This window comes from Protobothrops mucrosquamatus, unplaced genomic scaffold (genome assembly GCF_001527695.2).
Source record: "Protobothrops mucrosquamatus isolate PMUCROS unplaced genomic scaffold, P.Mucros_1.0 scaffold942, whole genome shotgun sequence".
NCBI classification, from domain to species: domain Eukaryota; kingdom Metazoa; phylum Chordata; class Lepidosauria; order Squamata; family Viperidae; genus Protobothrops; species Protobothrops mucrosquamatus.
In genome coordinates, this window is record NW_015387190.1 from 880,478 (window position 1) to 904,423 (window position 23,946).

Here is a 23,946-nt window from a genome sequence, read left to right on the forward strand (position 1 = left end):
TGGGACGTTTGATATTCAAGCAGGTTGGAAATCCTGCAGAATCTTTTCTCTGGGTGTGTCACCAAGGATAGACCGTCATCCACACAACCCTTAATTGTCTTGGCCAACTCAAAGAAAAGGACACCCCATCTAGCCTGGGTCCAGAGCCGAGTGAAAGTAAGGTCTTAAAGAGGTCCAAATTTCCGGTTCTTGTTTGAGGCATGACTTTTGTGCTGCTTTTGGCTGATTCTTTCTTCTGTTTCCGTTCTTCCCTCTGGTCTGAGTTGAAAATCCTCAAAACTGCTTCTTTCATTGGCTTTTTGGATCTACTCCAAGAGATTAGCTCACCTCTCCGTGTTTATAAAATACCTGCAAGTCTTTAAGAGGCAGCATCTCCTGCTGGGAAAACCTTTCGGGTCCATCGATTTGGTACAGCACTTAGAACCAGGAAGAAAGGAAAGAAGGAAAAGAGGAAGGAGGGAGGAGGGAGGGAGGGAAGGAAGGAAGGAAAGAAAGAAAGAAAAGAGGAAGGGAAGGAAGGAAGGAAAAGAGGAATGAGGAGGGAGGAGGGAGGGAAGGAAGGAAAGAAAGAAAAGAGGAAGAGAAGGAAGGAAGGAAGGAAAAGAGGAATGAGGGAGGAGGGAGGGAAGGAAGGAAAGAAAGAAAAGGAAGGAAGGAAAAGAGGAATGAGGAGGGAGGGAAGGAAAGAAAGAAAGAAAGAAAAGAGGAAGGGAAGGAAGGAAGGAAAAGAGGAATGAGGGAGGGAAGGAAGGCAAGAAAGAAAGAAAAGAGGAAGGGAAGGAAGGAAGGAAAAGAGGAATGAGAAGGGAGGGAAGGAAGGAAAGAAAGAAAGAAAAGAGGAAGGGAAGGAAGGAAGGAAGGAAGGAAGGAAGGAAGGAAGGAAGGAAGGAAGGAAGGAAGGAAGGAGAAAAAAAAGCCTCTGCAAGAAAATCTTTTTAGCAAGTGTATTAACTTGACAAGCTGCCAGAAGCCAAGCTTCATTTAATCATGGCTTCGTCTTTGGGGAGATGCCTGTAGAAATGTCACTCAGAGTGTGGCAGATATTTTTCTAAAATTATTGTTCTGTGGAGAAGCAATCAGCCCATTACCGAGGTAATAGAAAAGAGGATCAATCCTGCAGAAACATAATAATTTTCAGAGCAGGTTCTTGCTCAACAAGGTGCTTCTGTATTTACTTACTTACTTATTTACAGCATTTGTATGTCACCCAATTATGACTTCTGGGTGGCTCACAACAATAATAATAATAATAATAATAAAATCAGCCCAGAAACATGAAACATAAAAACTAGCAAAACAGAATGGATACTATCATATTGACATAAAAAGTATACATCAACACAGAATCGATATACAAGTAAGCAGTTCCTGAGCACAACAGATAGCAGCAGATTGTCCAGCCACCTGGACTCTAAAATCTAGCTCAAATGACGCCAGGAAAGGAATCATCTGCTATTTTTCATTTTTATATTAATTTTTGAACAAGGTTGTGGTTGAGTTGCCAACAATGGATGGGAGATGTTCTTTTCTGGTGCTCTCTCTTTAGGGGAAAACTCTTTAATATATTGGACTCTTATCTTCTGCCTAGATGCTTTGGGCAATGGATTTGTCCCTTGTGGTGGTACGAGAGAGGCTGGTCCAGAGCTGGTTAGTCAGGAAGTCTAGGTGAAACCCAGTGGATCATCCTGAGAAGATCTCTAGGGATGAATTGCCCACCGCTGAGTAGAAGGTGTAAATTCTTAGAGAGTTTATACTGCATTGTAAAAAAAAAATGTTGTCTATTCATTGGTCTCTCTCTCTCTCTCTCCCTCTCTTTTTTCTCTCTCTTCTCTCTTTCTCTCTCTTCTTCCCCTCTTTCTCTCTCTCTCTCTCATTCTAGTTCTTAGAGTGATGGTTATTTGCATGGGAAAATAATCCAGTCTCTCTCTCTTTTCCTCCGTACAGAAAAAGTCATCCAATAATAACCCAGCCTAAACATTTTATAGATTAAGAGACTATCTGTTCTTGCCCCGAGGCTAACCATTTTCAGAGATGTATCACTTTTGTCAAAGTCTTAGAACCGAGGAGTTAATAATCTGAATTTTGCTGTCAAGTCTGATTTTGCTGCTTGCTTTGTGGGTCTACAACATACACACTCACCCTCCATCTAAGGAATATATATATATATATATATAGGGACTGGGGTACCTATAGGTAGTAGGGTTTTAAAAAAGGCAAGTCAGAAGTGTGCAGTAGAAAGAGGGCCCCTTTTATATAGGTGCTACAGATGTGATGATCCCTGTAAAAAAAGTCAAAAGTTTGATTACACATTTGACTTGACTTCTTTGACAGATTTTAACAGAATAACAGAGTTGGAAGGGACCTTGGAGGTCTTCTAGTCCAACCCCCTGCTCAAGCAGGAAAGCCTATAGCATCTCAGACAAATGGCTGTCCAATCTCTTCTTAAAAACCTCCAGTATTGGAGCATCCACAACTTCTGGAGGCAAGCAGTTCCACTGATTAATTGTTCTCACTGTCAGGAAATTCCTCCTTAGTTCTAGGCTGCTTCTCTCCTTGATGAATTTCCATCCGTTGCTTCTTGTTCTGCCTTCAGGAAATAGGTTGACCCCCCCCCCCTCTTCTTTGTGGCAGCCCCTCAAATATTGGAGCACTGCTATCATGTCCCCCCTCGTCCTTCTCTTCATTAAATTAGACATACCCAATTGCAGCAACCGTTCTTCGTATATTTTAGCCTCCAGCCCCCTGATCATCTTGTTGCTCTTCTCGTCTTGACCCTCTCCCCTTCCCTTGGATGACCCTGAATAGGAATACACATGTAGCCTAAAGTAATCTTCTCTTGAACATTAAGGGAAAGAGTGAGCGTTGTGAACTGTTTTAATGAGATTATAGGTAGACACAGATTTCCAACATTATCAGCAAGGTCTTCCCTTGTCATTCATTGTTCAGAATTGCTATCAATCATTGTCCAACTTGCATTGTGTAAGCTCCTGTTGCTCAACTCAATTTGTTGTTAACTCTTCAGGCCTTGTTGCTGTTGGGAGCGGTCTCTTTGATGTGCCTCGCTCTGGATCTCCTGTTCCTCCTCTTTTACTCCTTCTGGCTGTGTTGTCACCATCGGAAGAGTGAAGAACAACTGAATGCGGATTGTTGCTGTACGGCGTGGTGTGTCATCATTGCAACTCTAGTGTGCAGGTAAGTCTTACCCCATCTGAAGAACGATGGGCTGGAGACTTAACCAAGATGCAGTTGGGTTTCCTACAAGGAGCAGGACCCAAGTAACAAATCTGTTTGGATCTGAGGAATTCCAGAATGGCGGCTTGCTCCATTTATGTAACAAACTCTAGGATTTCTCAAATTAATTCAGGATAGAGCTGGAAGGGACCTTGGAGGTCTTCTAGTCCAACCCCCTACTCAAGGAGACCATATACCATTCCAGACAAGTGGCTGTCCAGTCTCTTCTTAAAAACCTCCAATGATGGAGCATCAATAACTTCTGAAGGCAAGCAGTTCCACTGGTTAATTGTCCTCGCTGCCAGGAAGTTTCTCCTTAGTTCCAGGTTGCTTCTCTCCTTGATTGGTTTCCATCCGTTGCTTCTTGTCCTGCCTTCTGGTGCTTTGGAAAATATGTTGACCCCCTCTTCTTTGTGGCAGTCCCTCAAATACTGGAATTCTGCAATCATGTTCTATCAAATTCTCCCTTTGGATATTTGTAGTTCTGCCAAGGCGGTCTTAATTATCTCCACTGATTATCATTGGATAGATTTACAAAGCGTTGTGCAACACTTCAAATTCAGTTCCAAAACTGGACTTCAAAAATGTGCAGGAGCATTAACGTGGCCGCTTCCTGCAGTGCTTTGAATGCAGCTGTGTCTTTTTCCAACTTCACAAGCCTTCCCTCCATATTTGAATTCAAAGCCTCACACATCAAGGCTGTTCTGTGCTCGGTTGGCACTTGCAAATGCCAGACAAGTTTCATGAGGGCGCCTTGTTGCTCTCTGGGCTCGGCTGTTTTCTTGCAGACATTTCATTCCCAATGAAACATCTGCAAAAAAACCCCCAAAAACCTAGTTACTCTCCTAACTAGCACTGATGATGTTACCTGGTTGGGTAATGAAACATCTGCAAGAAGACAACCAAGCTCAAAGAACACCAAAGACCCCCCCCCCCCAGTCCTCCCCTTCTCCTTCTCTTCTTTCCAAACCCCTCCCTTCCAGCACGGATGATGTTACCTAGTTGGGTAATGAAACATCTGCAAGAAGACAACCAAGCTCAAAGAACACCAAAGACCCCCCCCCAGTCCTCCCCTTCTCCTTCTCTTCTTTCCAAACCCCTCCCTTCCAGCACTGATGATGTTACCTAGTTTGGGTAATGAAACATCTGCAAGAAAACTTATGACTTCCGGGTGCGCTTCAAGGTGTTGGTCATCATCTTCAAAGCGCTCCATGGCATCGGACCTGGATATCTCCGAGACCGCCTTCTGCCGCAGATTACCTCCCATCGGCCTGTACGCTCCCACAGAGTGGGTCTCCTCAGGGTGCCGTGGGCCAGACAGTGCCGGCTGGCGACCCCCAGGGGGAGGGCCTTCTCGGTGGGAGCCCCCACCCTCTGGAACGAACTGCCCCCAGAGATCCGGGTGATCCCGGATCTCCCCTCCTTCCACCGCGCCCTAAAGACATGGCTCTTCCAACAAGCGGGATTGGCCTAGGGAATTTTTAGTGGGGTTTTTAAGGGAAATTTTAATTATATAGGCCATAGTAAATATTTCTTTTTAATTTGGTTTTAAATTAGGTATTTATTGTAGTATCTGTTTTATAAGGCTGTCAGCCGCCCTGAGTCCGGTAAGGAGAAGGGCGGGATATAAATTGAATAAATAATAATAATAAAAAAAAAACACAACCAAGCTCAGAGAGCGCTAGAACCCTTCATTTCGGCCCAGAGCTGCAAATATTCTCCATTATTGGTACAAGTTTCCATCAACTTCCTTAACTGCCCTGCTGAGTTTTTGAACTCGTGGGGCTCACCAGGAGAAGAAGGAAACCACTTGCCCTTTGTGATGTGTTCAGCATGTTTCCTGACAGATTTTGCAACCTGCACTCAGCTCTCCGGAAACAGGAGGGGAGGGTGGAACTTAAGAACGGGGGAACCAAGAGGGCAGGAAGTAGACAGCCACGAGATGGGGATGTGGGGTGGATTCGAATGGTAGACTTCTCTCTGTGTCGTTGGGGGCGCCAGCATGTTGGATGGGAAAGGAGAGGTTTTACATCTCGCCTCCAAATAGCACCTTCTCCTAGCGGTTGGAGAATAAGGCGGTAATTAAATGTGAGAATTAGCTCGGTCCTCAAGAGTAACTTTTAAGGTGTGGGCTGCGCTCGGAGGACTCAACGTGTGAAACGCCTCTTAATTAAAGACACATTATTATTGTTATTATTGTTATTATTATTGAGCATCACTGAGGAAAGAAGGGGCTTCCCTAATCCTCAATTCCGTGCCTGCCATTCCTCTCCACAACCCCCCCTTTTTTTTGGTACCCCAGGCCCCCCCCTTGCTACTTGGAGACTCAATATAGCCCAGAACTGTCTCTGAGGCGGATATTTATAGCTTGTGGGTATATAAGGAATTAATCATCAGGACCATATTTTTGTCGCAGCTCTTCCAAGTCGGATAGCAGGAAGCAGAAGGAGAGGATGTGGTTTTTAACTCTTCCAGGCCTGAAGAAGAGGATATGTAATGCTCTGTTGCCTCTTTCTTCGTGGGGGATGCGCCAAGGATGCGCAGTAAAGGTGGCCCTTGACTTAACGACAATACAGTCGTTAAGCCAATCACACAGTCATAAGTCTGAAGCCAGCTGATTCAGTGGGCATCTGTCGGAGTAGGTGGGGATTATCTCCTTGTGGTCTTCTGTCTCTCTGCAGTGCTGGCATAGCAGTGGGCTTCTACGGGAACGGGGAGACCAGTGATGGCATCCACCGGGTGACATATTCCCTACGACATGCCAACCGCACAGTGGCCAGTGTCCAAGACCGGGTGAGTGGTTGTCCCCACGGATGGGGGACAGGTCCAGAAGTGATCAACTGTGGTCCTCAAAGTCTCATTGACTTGTGAGTTCTCTCCTCGATTAGTTTCCATCCATTGCACCATTCCATCCGTTGAACAAGCTGAGGAAACACATTGAATATTGCTGCCTTAAGGCGCCCTCTCTTGAAGCCCAACTTCCACTTAACTTCTTGTCCTTCAAAGAATGCCAACTGAACACCGCTCTATCTGCACCTCCAGGTTTATGACACCGCCATTGCGCTAAACAAAACCGCAGAGCCCAATTTAGGAGACCTGGAGATCATATTCAGTAAGCAGACGCAGTATCTGCACGTGGTTCAAAAGCTCCAGGGACTTTTGGATGACCTGGTAAGACAAACCACAGAGATTCCTTTCTGGAAGAACCACCAGGTTTCATTAGAAGACTTGGCCATTCGGATTGACCTGTACGACTGGTACAGGTGAGTAGGATGTAACCCTGCTTTTATTTCATCTCAGTCTGGAGGGAGGGGGTTTGTCCACGAAGATGGTGGACAAATGAGGATGTCATTGCACTGAGGGAGTCAACTTTGGTCTAGCTGTAGTTTGATGAGGACGCCATTGAATGTATGACCTATGTGGACGTATGACCTATGAGGGAATGTGTGACCCATAAAAAGTGTGGCTTCTTATGTAACCTACAGGCCAAGGTGGTTTGTTTTCTTTTCCCTACGGATGGAAATGTTTGGGAACATTGGTCAAAAATAATAATTTAAGATCTGAATTGCCTTGAAAATGATGCTAAAAAGATTCAGAAACAATCAGAAACAATCAAGTCTTTCAGAAACAATCAAGTCTTTGTACCGTTGACTTCTCAGAACCCAAAGATACCTACCCAGACTCCTGGAACCAACGGTCCTATGATTTCTCCAATCCTTGCCTATGATTTTTATACATACGTTTTTGTGTCTTTAACCATCTATATATTGCTTTCCCCATAGATGGTTGGGCTATCTGGGCCTGCTCATGTTCCATGTTGTGATTTGTCTGCTGGTGCTATTTGGACTAATCAGAAACTCAAAGGCCATTCTCATTGGGTGAGTTGGTGTCAGGAAAAAGCCCTTGAAGATCGTTAAAATCAATTCTTCTTCTGTTGTAACGGAGGGTCTTTGTTTGTGAAGCTATTTGAGAAGAAATGCAGATAGATCATTTGATGTAGGATGTTTCCTGGTGTGCGTTGCCGTGGATTTAAACAGTGTTGTATTTGAAAGCTTCCTGCTCTTGTTTTGATAGATGGGCTGTAGGCTAAGATAATAGACCTGTTTAATATGGCCAAGTGTGTAGACTACATGTTCATAATTCATTGGACACTGATAATTTAAAGCAAGGGGGTCTCCAAACTTGGCAATTTGGCATGGCTGGCTGGGGAATTCTGGGAATTGAAGTCCACAAGACTTAAAGTTGCCAAGTTTGGAGAGCCCTCATTTGAACGATACATAATTGTATTCCAAGAACATCCAGGTTGCGTCAGTTTCTAGCTTTATAAGTCTAGAAGTATGCATTGAACTTGGTCTTTGTTTAGACATGAGCTTATAATGAATGCAGGGGTGTCAATTGAGCATTTCTGAGTATAAAACGATTATCGTAAAAACTTACTCAGTAGCCCCAAGTGGAAAAACTTGCTAAATGAAACGAGGCAGCAGAGCTGCTACAGGGAAGCAAGACGTAGCTTTGAAGTGTATTTTGATAAGGTGTAATCCCTTCTATATTGTCCTCCCTATTCAAAAAATAAAACTAATCCACAGAAATTCTCAGTTTGATTTCCAATATCTAGGGGGAGGGGGGGAGAAATGGGTATGAGGTTTTCTTAATGTAGCCAGCCATGCAAATTGCCATCTTAGTAAAATGCCTTTTTTTTTAAACCAGTGGAAATCTCTTTCTACTTGCTTTGCAAAGAGAATTGACTTTGGTTATGCCTTGAGAAGTTGCAAAAAGGATTTGTAAAAGCTCAGTTTGCACTTTGGCCTTAACTGCCTCCTCGGACCCGACTCCAAATGTTTGGTCCAAAAGTGTGGATGCTGAATCGTCCTCGTATCTTGGGCCTCCTTCAGGTTCTGGCCCCTGAAGGAGGGAGTTTTCATGGATCCAGAAAACCTGAAGGCCTTGAAAGACGTTCCTTGGGGGTGGGGTGGGGGGGAGCAGAGTGGGAGGTTGGGATTCTCACAACTTCTGCCAGATAACTGCGATTCTGCTGCCTTGTAAAGAAATCCGCTGCTGATAGGAGTGTTGTGTTAAGGATGCAGGGAGTTGCTTCGAATGGGCCGTGTCTTTAAATTGCCAGATGTGGCCACTATCAATGGTCCTTTTTCCCCCCATTCTGTTTGAACTCTGAATTACAATCTTCAGGGCAGATTAAGCCACCGCAACTGGAGCCAATGTGTCTGGCCACTGAATCTGCTCCTTTTCCTCCCGCAGTGTGTGTCTTCTCGGGGTGCTGGCCCTAACGGTGAGCTGGGCGTCGCTGGGACTTGAGCTGGCGGTGGCTGTGGTGAGTATTTTAATTTCACCAGGCCAAAGAACGGCCCTCACTGGCACCCCTTCTCTGCTGGATGCTCAGCCCGAGAATTAGTTGACGGGAACGCGTCGTCTCCACGGAGCCGTACAAAAGAGACTTTGATCTGGTTGACTTACCATTATAAGCCACAATTGGTGGCTAAGACTTTTGGGTAAAGCCATTCAAGCATCGTTTTTGATTCCTTCTTTCTCAAATGTTCTCCCACGTGGGAGCAGGCCCCTGTTTTGCAGGGCGCGTGGCCGGCCTTTTGTGAATTTCCTGGGATTTTCTTTGCTTTTTAGGGTTCCAGCGACTTTTGCATTAACCCCGATGCTTACGTGTCCAGGACGGTGGAAGCCTACAGCGTGTTGAATGCAGGTAAGAGAAGTGGGACTGCGTTGGGATTTTAAGAGATCCGGGCAGACGTCGGAGGGATTTGAAAACCAAGGATTGCAGAAAGTGTGGGTGGATCTGCGGTACGTTCCTTTGTGTTTTGCACTTCAAATAGTAGGAAATGGAACAATGAAAGAGGAATTATAGGTAGTGATTTACGACCGTAACCGAGGTGAGGATTTCCATTGCTAACAGTTGTACCTGATTTTACAGTCTTCTTTGGCCACAGTTGTTAGACCAATCACTGCGGTTGTTAAGTAAATCACTCGGTTGTTAAGTGAATCTTTCCCCATTGACTTGGTTGGCTGGGTGGGAAGGTCATCAAAAGGTGATCACACGACCTCAGGACTCCAGCAGCCATCATAAATGCATGCCGATTGCCAAGGTCCTGACCTTGATTGCATGACCCCAGCGGCTGTAAGTGTGAGGGCCAGTCATAAGTCCCTTTTTTTCAATGCCGTTGTAACTCCAGACCGTTGCTAAATGAATAGTTGTGAGTTAAGGACTATCGGCATCCTCAAATACCTATTGTTAAACATCCAAACCACCAAATCAGACAGAGTCTTTTGCACAAAAGCTGAATTGATTTGTAAATTTGGTGCAAACGTATGCACCGCGGGCTTCCGCTTCTTGTTGGTCAGGTTCTCTATTTTGGAATTTGGGAAGGAAGGAACGAAACAGCTCTTTCGGTTCCCCTAGCTAGCAAAATGAGCCGTCGGTATCTTATAAGGGTGTTTTGCACTTCAGCCAAGTGTGGCTGTACATTTCCTGGGCTTCTTTGAAAGAAATCACGCGGATTTTGCAGATTTTGCCAAGCCAACAAAAAAGAAAAAGAGAGGATCCAATTCTAACCATGAGTTTTGCCTAACTTTCACGCCTGTGATGGTTTTGGGTTGTTGTCTTTTTCCCCTTTCTTTCTCACAAGCAGAAGGGATGATGCCTTGTTTTAGTTCCTTACGCTTTAGTACAGAGGTGGTATCCAAGCTTGGCAACTTTTAAGACCTGTTGTGGACATCAACTCCCAGAATAGCTGGAGAATTCTGGGGAAGACCTGTGGACTTCAACTCCCATTTTTGACTGGGGAATTCTGGGAATTGAAGTCCACAGGTCTTAAAGTTGCCAAGCTTGAACACCTACATTTTAGCGGGTGTTTTTTTTTTTAAGCTGCTGATGCCTCTTAAAAGACATTCTGAGAAACGTGGGTAGCAAAAAAGCCTCCTCAGATATGGTTGTTCAAATATTTATGTCTTCTCCAAAAGAGGGGGGGGGGAAGAGAAGGAGAAGAATGGGTAGTGGAGGGGGAGGAGGAGAGGGAGAAGAAATGGTAGAGGAGGGGGAGATGGAGGATGGGAGGGAGAAGGAGAAGAAATGGTGGAGGAGGAGGAGGAAAGATGGAGGAGGAGGAGGAGGAGGAGGAGAGGGAGAAGGAATGGAGGAGAAGGAAAGGGAGAAGAAATGGAGGAGAGGGAGAAGGAATGGAGGATGAGGAGGAGAAGGAGAGGGAGAAGGAATGGTGGAGAGGGAGAAGGAATGGTGGAGAAGGAGGAGAAGGAGAAGGAATGGTGGAGAAGGAGGAGAAGGAGAAGGAATGGAGGAGGAGGAGAGAGAGAAGAAATGGAGGAGAGGGAGAAGGAATGGTGGAGAGAAGGAGAAGGAATGGTGGAGGAGGAGAGGGAGAAGGAATGATGGAGAAGAAAAGGGAGGAGAAGGAGAGGAAGAAGAAGGTGACTTCCTTTTCTCATAAACTTCTATTTTTATCGGAGTGGATCTGTCTACGTGCAGGAGACCAAATTCTCAAGAAAGGGCAGCCTACCCAGGTTTTTCATAATGAAGCCCGCTCTTCCTTAGAACATGCCAAGTTCCCTCTAATAAGAAGGAAAAAGCACAGTGGGTGGAAATATAATTCAAAGAGTCCAGCGCCCCACGCTGGACTTGTGCTTTATCATTATCAGATGAAGGCAGATGTGAAAATCCCCAGTGGGAGCGAAAATGGGACTCATTATTTCGGCAGGTTGATCCCGGCTTTTTGCACTTCAAAGGCCAACAGATTTGTAGCCCGTCGATATGCTTAGGAGGGCACTGACTTTTTGTGCCTGCCTTATACACATTTCCTGGTGAAATACACGGGAAAATCCCATTGGAGGGCAAGCCCACTTAGGATTAGGGTTAGGTGTCCATGAATTCGGAGGGCAAAATGGACTTCGCCAACGGATTCGGAGCCCATGGGTATGGTTAGGAGGGTGCATATTATCTGAGCCTGCCTTAACTCCATTCCCTGGCAAAATACATGGGAAAATCCCATTGGGGGGGAAAATCCCATTGGGGGGAAATCCACTTAGGGACATCAACAACAGATTCGTAGTGCATCTCTATTCATAGGAGGACGTTCACTTTTCAAGCCCACCTTAACTACATTTCCTTGTAAAACACACGGAAAACATTTGAAACAGTCTTCTAAGATATCCCATTGCAGGTTGTCCATAACAAAACCCATTTACTTCTTCAAGAATAGTACAAGGTAACCAAGTCCACCTACAAGCCTTGACTGATAATTCTCTGTTGACCCTTTTGATAGATACGTTGAACTATTACCTGGTCTGTGGTGCTGGCTACCCCAATCCCTTTCAGCAGGTGAGTATCCTCAAGTTCCATGCTTGGAATATTGCATCCAGGGTTTGTCACCGCGATATAAAAAAGATGTTGAGTCTATAGAAAGCGTGCAGAGAAGAGCAACAGAGATGGTTACGGGACTGGAGGCTAAAACATAGGAAGAACGGCTGCAGGAATTTGATTGTGTCTAGTTATAATGAAAAGAAGGACTAGGGGTGACATGATAGCAGTCTTCCAATATTTGAGGGGCTGCCCCAAAGAAAGAGGGAGTCAACCCATTCTCCAAAGTACCCGAAGGCAGAACAAGAAGCAGTGGATGGAAACTAATCAAGGAGAGAACCAATCTGGAACTGAACAGAAATTTCCTGACAGTGAGAACAATTAATCAGTGGAAGGATTCCCTCTAGAACAGAGATCCCCAACCCCTGGTCCACGGACCGGTGGCATGCCAGCAACCGGTCGGCACAAACAAGCAAAGCCCCATCTGTGGGATGCAGGCAGCACAGAAAACCACACACTCTCTGGTCCGTGGAAAAACCTTTCTCCACGGAACCGGTCCCTGGTGCCCCAAAGGTTGTGGACCTCTGCTGTAGAAGTAGTGGGTGCTGCAACACACGAGGTTTTCAAGAAGAGACTGGATAACCAATTGTCTGAAATGGCTTAGGGTCTCCTGCTTGAACAAAGGTTGGACTAGAAGCCCTCCAAGGTCCCTTCCAACTCTCACATTCTGTTAATCTGAGATGCTTCCGTTAAGCTGTGCTTTGACATAGCAATAGCACTTAGACTTATATACCGCTTCACAGTGCTTCACGGCCCTCTCTAAGCGGTTTACAGAGTCAGCCTGTTGCCCCCAACAGTCTGGGTCCTCATTTTACCGACCTGGGAAGGATGGAAGGCTGAGTCAATCTTGAGCAGGTCGGGATCGAACTCCTGGCAGTGGGCAGAGTCAGCCTGCAATACTGCCTTCTAACCACTGCGCCACTATGGCTCTTCATCACCAGAAGTCTTCATACAGACCACATGGCTGGCGTTCTCCTAAATGCCAGTGTGTGTGTGTGTGTGTGTGTGTGTGTGTTTTAAATCTGATCAAAAGCAGCATCTTGCCAGCTGGAATGAAAGCGATGGGTAACAGAAGGGCTGGCTGTCAAAAGAAATGTCATACTAGTATGACGAGATAAAGGAGACGAAAGGAAGGGAGGGCTGCTAATTAAGTTGAAGCTTTTGAGGTGGTCACACAGCTGTCTTCCTTGGCAGGACACCATAAAAAAAACAACCCTCTTTTGCTCTTCTCAAACCCCCACCCCCCAATCTTCTTTTTTGAATGAAAGACCTAAGAGGCAGGGAAACAGGAAGAATAAAACAATTTCCAGTGATTGATTACAGTTTCCCTTCAAGGACAGACGGATGGCTTGGTTGCAGTCCCTAGAGGCAGGTTAGAGGGACTGGTTCGCGCTTCGTTACCAAAGGAGAATTTTGAACCCGTGTTCTCCTTCCTGTACTTCGGGTCTGTTGGTTCTAACTTTGCCAAACTCACTTTCTTGAACAGTCAATAACCCACGGTAGCTGATGTTTCAAGAGTTCAGGAGAACGGCCATTAAAATGCACCCAGTGCAGGCAGGCTAGCTGGAACCAGTGGAAGAGAATATAGCTCTGGGTTGAACTGTAGGGTCCTTGGTGCTCTCTGAGCTTGGTGGTTTTCTTGCAGACGTCTCATGAACCAAGTAGGGAACATTATCAGTATTAGAAGAAAGGGGAGGTTGCAGAGAGGAGGAGGAGGAGGACTGTGGGGTCCCTGGTGCTCTCTGAGCTTGGTGGTTTTCTTGCAGACGTCTCATGAACCAAGTAGGGAACATTATCAGTATTAGAAGAAAGGGGAGGTTGCAGAGAGGAGGAGGAGGAGGACTGGGGGGTCCTTGGTGCTCTCTGAATTTGGCTGTTTTCTTGCAAATGTTTCATGCTCCAACTAAGTAACATCATCGGTGCTAGAAGGAGTAGGGGCAAACCTCTAGCACTGAAGACGTTACCTAGTTGGGTCATGAAACGTCTGCAAGAAAACCCCCAAGCTCTGTGAGCACCAAGGACCCCACAGACTAGCCGGGTTTGACTTGAAAGACCGAAATATTATTTCTGTGTTGAACAGAAGCTGTCAGTGAGCCACAAAGCCCTGGTAGAAATGCAGGATGATGTTCTGGAGCTCCTGAAGTTGGCCGTTAAGGAACATCCTACCTCTAAGGTAACGCTGGATCCAGTCTTTGAAAAGCTGGTGTTCCAGACTTCGTTTTCGTTCTGCGATCTCGCTAGGAGAAAAAGTGAGGCTGAACCGTCTTCCTGTCCTCTCGATTCACAGGAGCACCTGATCCGAATTCAAGAAGTGCTGAACGCCACAGAAGTCAACCTGCAGCATCTGACCGCTTTGGTTGACTGTCGGAGTTTTCATTTGGTGAGTCCGTCGGAAGGATGGCGAACCTTGGTGAGGAACCTTCCGCCTCAACCACTTTAAGATAGGTGGACTTCAACTCCCAGAAGCTGGGCTGGCTGGGGAATTCTGGGAATTGAAGCCCACCCCACCTTACAGTTTAATTGAGGCTGAGGAACGCTGCGGTAGGCCCCGGTGGCTGCAGAGCTGTGTTTGAAGGACATCAAGAAGAGCACGTTGACTGGAGAAGGTCAACAGAGACCGTTTGCACTTCCCTTTTTCAAAGAAGAAAAATAAAGTTGAGCCGTGATAAGACGGCACGTAGCTCATGCCAAGGACGCCAGCTCATTCCTGCTCTTCTGAATGTCATCGTTCCACACAGGAACCGAAACCCCTTCTGTGGTCAATCTTATCTCCTACGATGAGTCTGGTGGCCTTCCCACCGGCCTCAAAAAAGCCCTCCCTGTCAGCCAGCTAGATTTTCCTTCTTGTCCTTGGCTGTCTGGCCTTGGAGAACGACTGTCTGCAGAATCGGAGGAGGAACCTTCTTGAGAAGCAGGAGCTGGGAGGAGGAGGAGGAGGAGGACCAGGACGCCTTCTGACACACGTCTTCGTTCAAGTCTTGAAGGAAATTACGCTCCAGCCCAGGATGCCTTGGGCATGTTCTGTTCTGACGAGCCCTCTAAGATCTAAGCTTGTTATCTAGCGATTGTCCTGGAGGGAAACCAAGAACGGGATCAGGCTGTGGCAGAGATGTGGTTTAACCTCCTCGTTGCCATGCAACAGCTCCTCTCGGCACATCTGGATTCATCTCTAGTTGTGCAGGAGAACTCAGGAGCCCTTCAGAGTAAGCAGAAGTGCGTGCTTGGTACGTGCAGACCGCCGAACGTTCGCAGCCACAACCGCACTGAAAAAAAACCCGTGACCGACAGCCGGTCCTCGCATTTACAACCGTTGCTGCATTCCCACGGTCAGGGTGGTCCAGAATTCTGGCGCTTGGCAACCGGTGTGTGTTCACGACAATTGCAGCGCACACACACACACACACACACACACCCTTTGCAACCTTCCCAGAGGCCCTTCCAACCAGCAAAGTCAAATGGGAGAAGGCAGATTTGCTTAAGAAAAATGTGCTTCGTTTAGCAACCGCTGCGGTTTGCTCAACCCCATCATGACCCCCCAAAAAATATATATATACGTAAAATTGAACACGACCTACTTAACAACTGCCTTTCTCAGCGGGGGAAATTCTGATCCCATTTGGGGGGGGGGGGTTGTAAGACGAGAACTACCTGTCTGTCAAGGACGCCTAGAGTGGTTCAGACACCCAAATTTTGAAATATAGGTAGTTGTTGAGTTACGACTGCAAGAGAGCCCATTTTTTTGTTGCTAAGTGAGGCGTTGGTGAAGCGACTTTTGCCCTGTTTTACCACCTTAAGTGACTCTGACTCCCCCCCCTTGACTTGGCTGGTCAGAAGGTCGCCATTGACCCTGGGATGCCGCAACTGTCATAAGTGCATGCCAGTTGCCAAGCCTCTGTATTTTGATCACGTGACTAGGGGGAAGATGCAGTGGTCCTAAGTGTGAAAAACGGTCCTAAGTGACTTCTTATACTCGCTACATGTACTGTTGTAAGTCAAGAACGACCTATAATGTATTTATCTCCTTTTTTAGGATTATGTCCAAGCTCTGACCGGCTTCTGTTATGATGGTGTAGAAGGACTGATCTACCTGGTCCTCTTTTCCTTTGTCACGGCTCTGATGTTCAGCTCTATAGTGTGTAGTGTCCCACACACTTGGACGCAGAAGAGGTAGGTGTGCAAAAAAATAAAAATAAAAATTGGGAGGGGAGAGAGTGAGAGAGAGAGTGTAGCCCCGTGTTAGGACCGGCTTGTGAATTTTGGTTTTGTATATTCAGCCCACCTAATGAACCATCCTAGCTTGTGTTATATATTTAGGGCGCCCTAAATATATATTATATATTTAGGGCACCCCTTCCCTGATCTCTGCAGGCTGCATGAAATACATTTAAATAGAAATGGCAAAGTTTAAGGAGGAATGACTCCTAAGGATGATCAGGATGGTTGTGTTGCACCTACAACTTTAAAAAAAAACAAAAAAAACCCTTCTTCTGCAGGTAGGGAGAAGTCAGTGTGTGTTTAAAAAGGACAAGGACTACATTTGTATAGCCATAGCTGAGACACCTTGATGCTTCTGATCAACCTCCCCAACCCCCAGGACGCCCCCACTTTCTGCAGCTGCCAAACCTGGAGCCTGCTTGCAGTTGTGGTAGATGTGTCATCCCTGACTCACAATTTGCCTTCTATAGCAACAGTAGACTGCCCCCTCGTGGCGTTGGTTGCAAATGAGCCGGTCTGGAATCCAGATCTGGTATTGTCCTTGAATAACAGAATAACAAAAGAACCGAGCAGAATAACAAGAGTTGGATAGGACCCTGGAGGTCATCTAGTCCAACCCCCTGCTCAGGCAGGAGACCCTGTGCCATTTCAGACAAACGGCTGTCCAGGCTCTGCTTTAAAACCTCCAGTGATGGGGCACCCACAACTTCTGGACTCAAGCCATTCCACTGATTAATCGTTCTCACTGTCGGGAACTTTTTCTCCATTTCTTCTCCACAAGGAGCACCGAAGACGATGGAGAGGAAGAATCAGCTGCTCAAGGGAACCGGCAAACTCACGACAACTTGTACAGAGTCCACATGCCGAGTCTCTACAGCTGTGGCAGCAGTTACGGCAGCGAAACCAGCATCCCGGCAGCCGCGCATACCGTCAGCAATGCTCCCGTCACGGAGTACATGTGAGTGGGGGGGGGTCGCTCCGGGTTTGCAGCTGAGGGTCCCAGCTTGGTGGTCTTGGCTGGAAAGCTGCAGCTGGCTGAGGGCCGACCACAATGCAGCCTGTAGAACAGTGGACCGAATCAGATAACCCAGATTCCCCACATCTTAGCATCTCTCTTGATCCAGATCAGGGGTGCCCAACCTTGGCCCCTTGAAGACCGGTGGACTTCAATTCCAGCACTGCTGACTGGGGAATTCTGGGAATTGAAGTCCACAGCTCTTCAAGTGGCCATGTTTAGGGACCCCTGATTTAGAGGGAGAGAGAAAGAGAGGACAACAGGGCAAAAACAGCACCGCTGCCCGATATTATGACTGCGTTTGAGCCAGGATTCGTGAAACTCCCACCTACTGACCCATATCGAATTCCTAGAAACTGCATGGAGACGGGTGGTTAAGAAATATGAAGTATAAATAAGTAAACAAACTGGCACCCAGAACTAATGTAAAATGACTTCCATTCATCGGACACCCCTGATTTTAATCATTCTGGGTTGTGGAGATAACCAGAATCGAGGCCACCAATTTGTGACTGCCACCGTCCCCCAACTTCAGAAAGTACGAGAAGAACATCATTGGAGGAGATCAGCTGAGTTTCAAGCGATGCTTCTCAACCTGGGCGTGGTGTGGAATTGGAGAGGTGTGGGATTGGAGAGGTGTGGCATTCAAACTCCCAGAATTCCCCAGCCAGCTTGGTTTTCCGAGAGATTACGCCTTTCCCATCAGTCGCCCTTGAGATCTTGAATCACATCACATTCCCAAGTTCTCAATATGATTCTTTTGCCCCCCAGGACCCAGAATACCAATTTCCAGAATCCCCGTTGTGAGAACACTCCTCTGATCGGCCGGGAATCTCCACCTCCTTCTGTAAGTCCCATCTTCCTTTTCTGAAAGGGTAAAACCACCATCTGCTCGGGAGACCTTTACAAAGATCTGCTGGGTCTTTTCCTCCTACGAGGGTCTGATTCATGAATCAAAGAGAGAAGCCCACCCACCCACTTCTCATCATTAAGTATGGAACCCTGTCTTACAGCAGACACTCTTACCTTAACTCACCTGCAAAACACACCCAGAAAACAAACATTATTCTGGTGATGGGGCCTCCACGGAGTTGTGGACCGTGAACAGAATTATGCAGCGGTCTCATATCCTGAAAAGAGCCAATAATGTTTGGCCACGGGGCACGTGGAATTATGGCGACACCAAATTCTGCTTTGAAGGAAACCTAGAAACATGTTTCATTCTCTATTTAGATTTCATTTTGGGTTTTAATATTCATAATTTCCTTCTTTTGGGGAGGGAGAATCTGATTTCCAGAAAGAAAAACCACATATTTCATGGAAGATTCTCTTTGGGCAAGACAATATTATTTAAAAAAAACAAACCCTGATTTTATTTCTGCTTTAATTTCCTGAGTTGCAATCTTATATCTCAATTTGTTCAATACTGTGTGCTGCTGGCAACAATTCTTCTGCCAGCGTGGAATATTTTTCAAAGGGATCCGTTATATTTTATGCCTTCAGTATATTAAAAGAACAAAAACTAATTTTGTTTTAAAGGAAAAAAAATGGCTGGTCTTGTAGAAGAGATTTTAGTCTTGTGAAGAGAAAACAGATGCTTAGACCAGCAGTTCAAGCCATAATTAGAAATATGTGCAGTTATTCTGAACCATTTGGATTTCAGAAAGATTCAAGCTGTTAGCATTTTAGAGCAAATTCTTTTTGGGGGGAATGTTTATTCTTCTGACTATACATATGGTGGTGATGGAATCTGTTGCTACAGGTGTTTGGGCACCTTCAGTACAACCTATTAAAGAGTCATCGTTCCTTGTGGGCAGAACGTAGTGGTAGAGGTTTTTTTCTACTCTTCTCCATTGGCAAAAAAAACAAAAAACTAATCCTAATTCTCAGAAGATTGGAAAGAAGCAGTTGTGGTCTTCAAGACATCTCTAGCAGTGTTGTGTTCTAGACCTGGAAGGAAAGAGAGATGGACTTTCAAAGGAAGAAGGAGCTTCAAGTTGATACAATGGGAATGCTACACGGTATGTCTTAGTTCAGGACCTGGGATTAGAGATACGTTTGGTGTCCTACCTCAACATATAAGAAGATAGGCATTGCCACCACGATAGAAGGTGGTAGCCTCAGCACGTTTTGAGTTTTATCTTAGGGTGGGTCCATGCTTTGGAGGTTGAGGGGAAGAGGACCCGCCTCCCACTGCTTGTAGAAATGGAAGTGTTCTTCTGTAGCACCCAGAGGTGGTGTCTACTTCAGATGTGAAAGAGGTAAACACTATGTAAATGAGACTGGAGTCTTCTTTCTTAGTAGGCTTTGTGGAAAAGTAGCCTTGTCAAGAGAACCAGTGGGTGACTTGGCCAAACCACGTTCCACCAGCTTCTCCAATGAGATCAGAGTTGGCTAAGGCACGCTGAATTGGACCCAAATCCAAGTTGGTGTTTGCGGACACCCAGTCACGAGATCCACCCATAAGTGGGTCCTGAACGAAAGCAGACTAGATTCCTTCCTTTTTGGTTCAACCTGTGGAAACCAAGCCGACTTCTCCCCTAGGGCAAGCCTTGTCTTCTTCATCGTTTGTCTCTCTCTCTCTTTTTTTTTTTTTGTCCCGAGTCATCCCTTCTTTCCTTTCCCTCCCCTTCCTGGCTCCCAGGTCTGTTCTCCAAGGATGGTAGCCTTGACCCCCCGTCATTGACATTCCCACCGCAACGGTTCACATGCTTGCACTGTGTTTTTCATGCACGTTGAGGCTGCACTCTCTCTCTCTCTCTCTTTTTCTCTCTTTTCCTGCATCATCACAGTTGTATTTGGCTGCCATGGACAGTAGCAGCCATATGAGCTGGCAGCTTAAGCCCTCGGACAGTGCTCGGACCTACTGGTAGCAGCGCCCGCAAAAACGGAACAGGTACTGAAAAATAAGGTCCTTCTCGCTGAACGCCCACTCACCCACCCGATCCTGCCATCCTGCACTTATTTCCTCAGGTCACCTGCCCAAGACTCCACGTATCCTCTCCCTGCACTTCCCCTCCTGTCCATCTCCTAACCAGGGTTGATGCCCTACTGCTCCATCGTAGATGGGCCTCTCCCATCTTTTCATGGCTAAGCCCCCTACAATCCTTGTAGCCATTAAGAATCAAAGCCCCCTCCCCTCCCTTGAAGAGGAACAGGAGTTTTGCAATCCAAAAGAACTCCCCCCTCTCTTTGGCTGTCTTGGGAACTTCAGGTTGGAGACCACCAAGGATCTGAAACTGGACTGGTTAGGCATCTCACCCGTTGGAAGTCCCACGGGTTGTTCAGCTAGCTTAGCTCACCGAAACGTGGCAGATCTGCCTTGCCCAAACCCTTATTTGTCTCACCCCAAATCTCCTTTCCTTTGTGTCACGGTCTCTGCCGTGTATTGTGTGTGTGTGTTGTTTTTTGTTTTTAAAAAGTTGATTAATTTATTTAAGTCGTGTCTACAGCTGCCCATCTCGCAACAGAGATTCAGGGCAGCGTATGATGCTGAAAACCAGTTATTGGAAACAATATCCCAGGATAGCCGAGGTAGTGTCATAAAATTGCCAACAGAAGCATCTCCTTACAAATTTTAAACCCAGAGTCCTTAAGATTCAGCCAGCTGGGTTTTGAAACCGCCTCCCTTCATTCTCAAGCAGAATTTCATAGCTTTAAACCAGCTTTTTATTTCTGCCTGACTTAGCCATGGGTGAACCATGTTCAGAGATGCAGCAACGCCGACGTATCGTTGCTTGTCATTTTGAATCCTAGGTTAAACTGGGATAGAGTTTAATTTGGCGTACCCTCCTTGAGAGAAACTAGCTAACCTAGTGGCAAAGTTTTGTTCTTATTTATCTCAGAAGCTAGGGGTTGCTGCCCCTGTTTGTAAGGTGCAGCAAATAGGAATTATTTGAATGGGTTGATTGATTGGTCCAAGAGCCACATCGTAGCCTAGTTTTGTTCATGAGGCTGACCAATTCCATATCTCCTAAGTGCCTCTTAGTTCCAGCATCCATAAGATAGAAGTAAACCTTGAGTATGGGAGCTACCAACAGCCTACTAATCCTCCAAGCTCCACCATTGATGACAGGACACAGCTCCCTGGTAGCTGAGAAGACCAGGGTTTTTCATTGTTCTTAGTCTCCTGCTCATCTCCCACAATATGGCTAATAACATTCTTCTCGATACACACAGATCCTGTGGAATTCCACCAAGAGTTAGACATAGTCCTTCAGATGTACCCCTCAGTGCAGATGAGTTGAGGATCCTACAGCGAGAAACATCTGGTCCTCCAGAACCCTTCCAGAAAACAGTAGTCTTCAACCAGCAAGGGCTAGCTTGCTACCTTCTGCTCAAATCGTGATTAAATCAGACTGGTGCAAGATACCTCTGAGCTGATGAACATCTAGGAAACTCTTGAGAGGAGACTTATACTAACTTTTGTGTTCAGGGCATAAAATCCCCCAAGAACAGATACACCTACCTTATCTCTGCTGCCATCTGCCTGGTTTGTCCATCCTGGCTTCTTGCTCGTTGCCATTTGCTTGGTTTGTCCATCCTGGCTTCTTGCTTCATTGTATGCTTTGAGAACCTCTAGAGTTGGGTTTTTCCACCTTGGCAACCCTGCTCTAGCGTGAATTGTCAAAAGAAACCAATGCTTTGCTTGGCGTGCATGGGTCAACGCATGAGGAGGAACCGTGTATGCCATCGGGTGCATGCTTGCTTGTGCTCTTCCAAATGCCTCCTCCTTCTCCTGGGATGGTCTCTGCTTCTGCATCGCTTGGTCCACCCAACCTTGGGGCAGGAACTCCAGGGTCCCATGGCTGTTGGTTCACGGCATTCTCGTTTCTCTCTCAATGTTCTGTATTACAAACTGTGTATTTCAGACAACATTTTTTCTTTCTTTTTGGGAAAGGACTTGACAGAGTAGAGTTGAGTCTAGGTTCTCAACGTCTCTTGCTAGGGTATGAAGTGTAAGCAGATGTTCTAAACCTTGTTTGTTGGACCCGGGATCAAACCAGAGTGCCAATTTCTCTGAAAAGCAGTGAAGCCAAGACAGTTATATTTAGCGTTGGGGGGGTCTAAACGGCCAGCCTAGATTTCAGTGGAAGGGCACACAAGATGTGGCTCCAGAGCATGGTGATGCAAGGATACCGTCGTGGCTAAACCGCATAAGACGAAAGGTGAAGAGGTGTCTGTAGAACCCAGAAATTTCACCGGAGTGATGAAACCTACATGAGAAAGTTCTGCCCTTTTCCCTCAGGCACACAAATTTGTGATAACATTTACAGAAAGAGTAGAATTGGATGTTTTTTTTGCTGGAAACTGGAACTCAACACCAGAATCTGGCAAAAAACAGGTGACCAGGTGACTTAGGACCCTGCACACGTCCATAAAGGTGAGCCAGTAGACAAGCACCCAAAATGTGATTACGTCACCACAGGGTGTGTTTGTGTGCGTGAGGCCATCATAACTCTGAAAATGGGTGATAAGGCGTTCTGGGGAGGTCCATCCTAACTAGGAACAGGTCCTAAGTGAAGGACTATCTGTCTACTTGAAATGGAATCACATTTTAAGGCATTTTGTTCTGTTCTCTGTGGAACTGAAGTCTGTAGGATGATATTTTTCTGCCCTGGGTTTCTTGGAGTGGAAGGTTAGCGGTTCTGCCCACGAAGCCCTTCGTCGCTGCTCTTTAACACATCTGCAAAGCCATGTTTTCTTGGGTTTGTGATCTCCGGTTGAGTGTTGGCTCACTAATCAAAGTTCTCCAAAGGTCCATCAGATCATCACTGTATCTGAAGTAAGGAGAAATTTCCCGACAGGGAGAACAATTAACCAGTGGAACAACTTGCCTCCAGAAGTTGTGGGTGCTCCAACACTGCAGGTTTGCAAGGAGAGACCGAACAACCGTTTGGGATGGTCTAGTAGTCTAATGTTGGGGTTGGACTAGAAGACCTCCGAGGTCCCGTCCGACTCTGTTATTCTAAAGTAGTGCTTGCCACAGGTGTGAGTTGATAATCCTCTTGTTTCTCTCTTTGGTTTCTGTCGTTCCTCTAGTACACCTCCAGCATGAGAGCCAAATATCTCGCCACCAATCAGCCTCGCCCGGATTCTGGCAGCGTGCACTGAAAACGCCTGGAAGTGAAACATGGAACGAAACGGGCCAACATTGCGAGTCTCTGTGGTCTTCGCAGATCTATCCTGCTTTTCTCCCCCAATCCAGGGTCCAGCTCAGTTGCATTTCCTGCTGCTGCTTCTTCCCCAGCTTGGCCCGTGTCCACGCGAAGACACCTCCGTAGAAGCTTATTGCAGTTCCAGGCTCCGTTCCCTCGCAGTTCTCGCTCTTCAGAGAGAGGGGACATCTCCACGTGCTCATGCCCACCTGCTGAAGCCTCCCCGTGTTCCTTCGCTGTGTGGGGAATCCACTTTTGATGCCAAGTTGACCATCTTCTCCCTAAGGCTTCTCTCTAACCCGTCGAAAACGATTGGATGAACCAGATGACTTAAAACTGGATCGTGGGGTGGAAGTGCTCTTGACACGGCACGCCGAAACTAAAGCCATCTTTAATGTCCACTACGCCATGAAGCTCAGATAACTCGCGGCTTTGCCAGCAGATCCCTCCTCGGTTCTCCTGCCAGCATTGGTGGATCTCCAGCCTGGGATCTTGGCAAGTCCTTGGTTGCTTGCCTATTACAACACGGTCTACTAATTTAACCCTTTGCGGTTCTTGGATACCTCTAGGGCAAGTTTACTCCTCTCTTTTACTGCCTGGACTTAAAGTCCCGGAGAGAAGGAGAAGAAGGCTTCCTGTATATCATACATCCGTGTGGTTGATTGTGTGTGCTTGTTTGCATACACATACAAACACATCCATATAGGAACACACACTGTGCTCTATCTGCCTTTTTCCCTTTGTGTCTGTACTTCCTACCAGCTCTCACCAAACACCTTTTGAGCTGACGTGAAGTCATCACACTGGAAACTACCACTCTTTTGGTGCCAAAATATTCCAGGAAAATATTGAAGGACGTTGTAGATTGGAGGGGAGGGCTGTGAAAGATCAAATTTTGGGAGAAGGATTCAACAGGCAAAGAGAATACC

General features: G+C 46.4%; 1 protein-coding gene across 1 annotated transcript; it reads left to right on the forward strand.

The window, feature by feature from the left end:
* Positions 1-200: 200 nt before the first annotated feature.
* Positions 201-22,973, forward strand: TTYH3 (tweety family member 3). The gene is made up of 14 exons (XM_029284784.1): positions 201-335; positions 3,023-3,192; positions 5,913-6,024; positions 6,274-6,494; positions 7,014-7,109; positions 8,488-8,560; positions 8,869-8,944; positions 11,535-11,590; positions 13,710-13,802; positions 13,917-14,009; positions 15,660-15,796; positions 16,626-16,802; positions 17,631-17,706; positions 22,902-22,973. Exons 1-14 carry the CDS (start codon positions 201-203, stop codon positions 22,971-22,973), a joined length of 1,587 nt encoding a protein of 528 aa, XP_029140617.1.
* The last annotated feature ends 973 nt before the right edge of the window (positions 22,974-23,946 follow it).

Coding starts and splice junctions, on each gene's coding strand:
- TTYH3 (XM_029284784.1), top strand. CDS start 201: ATGACTTTTGTGCTGCTTTTGGCTGATTCTTTCTTCTGTTTCCGTTCT. Junction 14,010..15,659: donor ACTGTCGGAGTTTTCATTTG/GTGAGTCCGTCG, acceptor CTCCTTTTTTAG/GATTATGTCCAAGCTCTGAC. Junction 17,707..22,901: donor GGGAATCTCCACCTCCTTCT/GTAAGTCCCATC, acceptor TCGTTCCTCTAG/TACACCTCCAGCATGAGAGC.